The following is a 1828-nucleotide window of genomic DNA, read 5'->3' as shown; positions in this document are numbered from 1 at the left end:
GTTCTATAATTAAAAAAAAAAATCTTAAAATTTTAATAGAAAACAAAAAAGGTATTCTATGTGTCAATAATGTACACCTATTTTTTTGATAAGGGAGGCGCGGGAGGGCGAGATTTTGATGGTTGCGGACGCTAATTTATTTACCCGCGATGACTCAGCCGGTCTAATCAAAGAGCGTAGCGAACCCGAATTTATAATTGGCTGCACATACAAATTCAAGGTTTTCAAGCTCAGCCCTACCTTATTAGTATATATAAAAGAATAAGGTAGGGCTGAACTAGAAAAACCTTGAATTTATATGTGCAGCCAATCATAAATTCGTTAGGTCTACGCTTTTTAGTTAGACACCGCGGATAAATAAATTAGCGTCCGCAACCATCAAAAATCTACAAAAATCTATGTGCAGAAGTTTTACACTCTGAAATAACCAGCTCCCTACGGATACTGTTTCTTCATAATTTGGTAAATTGTAGAGCTCAGTGTGCGCTTTCTAACGCTGTAAAAATAATGAAGTTTGGCCTACTATTGGTGGATTAAATGGATATTCAAATATGATAGTCATGGTAGTCACACCAGACGCGTCCGGGATCGGATAATAATCCTTCCACCTGTTTGTGTAACCATATTTCTTCTACAATTCTACCAATCCATCAATTATGAATACATCCTCGATACCCCTCGCCCAAATGTTGCTAAGTATCTAAGGCACGTATCCCTTCCGCCCGTCTTTTGAACCCCCTACTAACGCCCCCAGGCCACCCCTCGGCGAATCCGCTACTGCTGGCAATCGCTACCTACTACTGCTCATAAACGCGTTGGAAGACCCTCAAAAAGAGCCCGAACGGATACGATCTCCTCTATATACTTCTCCCAAGCCAGCGGTAGATGGGTTAAATTGACATTCAAATATTGTAGTCACACCAAACGCGTCCGGGATCGGATAATAATCCTTCCACCTATTTGTGTAATCATTCTTCTTCCACCATTCTACCAATTCTACCAATTCTACCAATTCCACCAATATGAACACATTTACCCTCGGTACCCTCGCACTCAGTTGAACAAGAGGAGGATCTACAACAGGCGAATGCGGAGAACACTGCGGAGAACATTGCGGAGACAGTCATCAGCAGCAGTGACACAACAGGCCTACTCTCCACGATCTCACACCAATCCACTCAGCCAGTGCAAGAGAAGTCACTACAGCAGGCGAATGCGGAGAACACTGCGGAGAAACCAAGCGGCAACAAGGCCCCCAGCACCAAGAACACGGCTCAGCTCTCCAAGATCCCACGTCATATGCTCTCCACGATTCCACATCAAATCATCACTCAGCAAGCGGAGAACACCACTGCAACTTAGCCTGTCATCCCCACTGCATTAAGGAGTAAGAGGAGGAACTACAACAGGCAAATGCGGAGAACACTGCGGAGAACACTACGGAGAACACTGCGGAGAAACCAAGCGGCAACAAGGCCACCATCGTCAAGAACACGGCTCAGCTCTCCAAGATCCCACGTCATATGCTCTCCACGGTTCCACATCAAATCATCACTCAGTAAGCGGAGAACACCACTGCAACTTGGCCTGTCATCCCCACTGCATTGATATGGTATATCACTGCAATAACGTCACAAGAGGAGGATCTACTGCGACGATCACAGCCAATTAGGCCTCTATAGAAGGAATATCGAACGATGCATATTTGGACGAATTGAAACCGTCCGATGTCTACAGCTATTTCATTATTCGAAAGATTTCACTACGGCAGGAGATATTGTGGGATTCACACCACTAATTGGCATGTTGTCTCCATTTCTTTCCGGTA

At 44.5% G+C, this 1828-nt stretch overlaps 1 protein-coding gene across 1 annotated transcript; it reads left to right on the top strand.

Annotated features, from left to right (window-relative positions):
• Positions 1 to 1022: 1022 nt before the first annotated feature.
• On the top strand, positions 1023 to 1362 carry HO133_010007 (uncharacterized protein; the record flags this gene model as incomplete). Its single annotated transcript, XM_037300863.1, is given in 2 exon segments — positions 1023 to 1041; positions 1058 to 1362. 2 exon segments carry the CDS (start codon positions 1023 to 1025, stop codon positions 1360 to 1362), a joined length of 324 nt encoding a protein of 107 aa, XP_037153680.1.
• Between the last annotated feature and the right edge of the window lie 466 nt (positions 1363 to 1828).

The sequence above is a fragment of the Letharia lupina genome, assembly GCF_014066315.1.
Source record: "Letharia lupina isolate WasteWater1 chromosome Unknown contig_8, whole genome shotgun sequence".
NCBI lineage: Eukaryota > Fungi > Ascomycota > Lecanoromycetes > Lecanorales > Parmeliaceae > Letharia > Letharia lupina.
The sequence above is the reverse complement of the archived record's forward strand: the minus strand, read 5'-3'. Positions and strand labels throughout refer to the sequence as shown.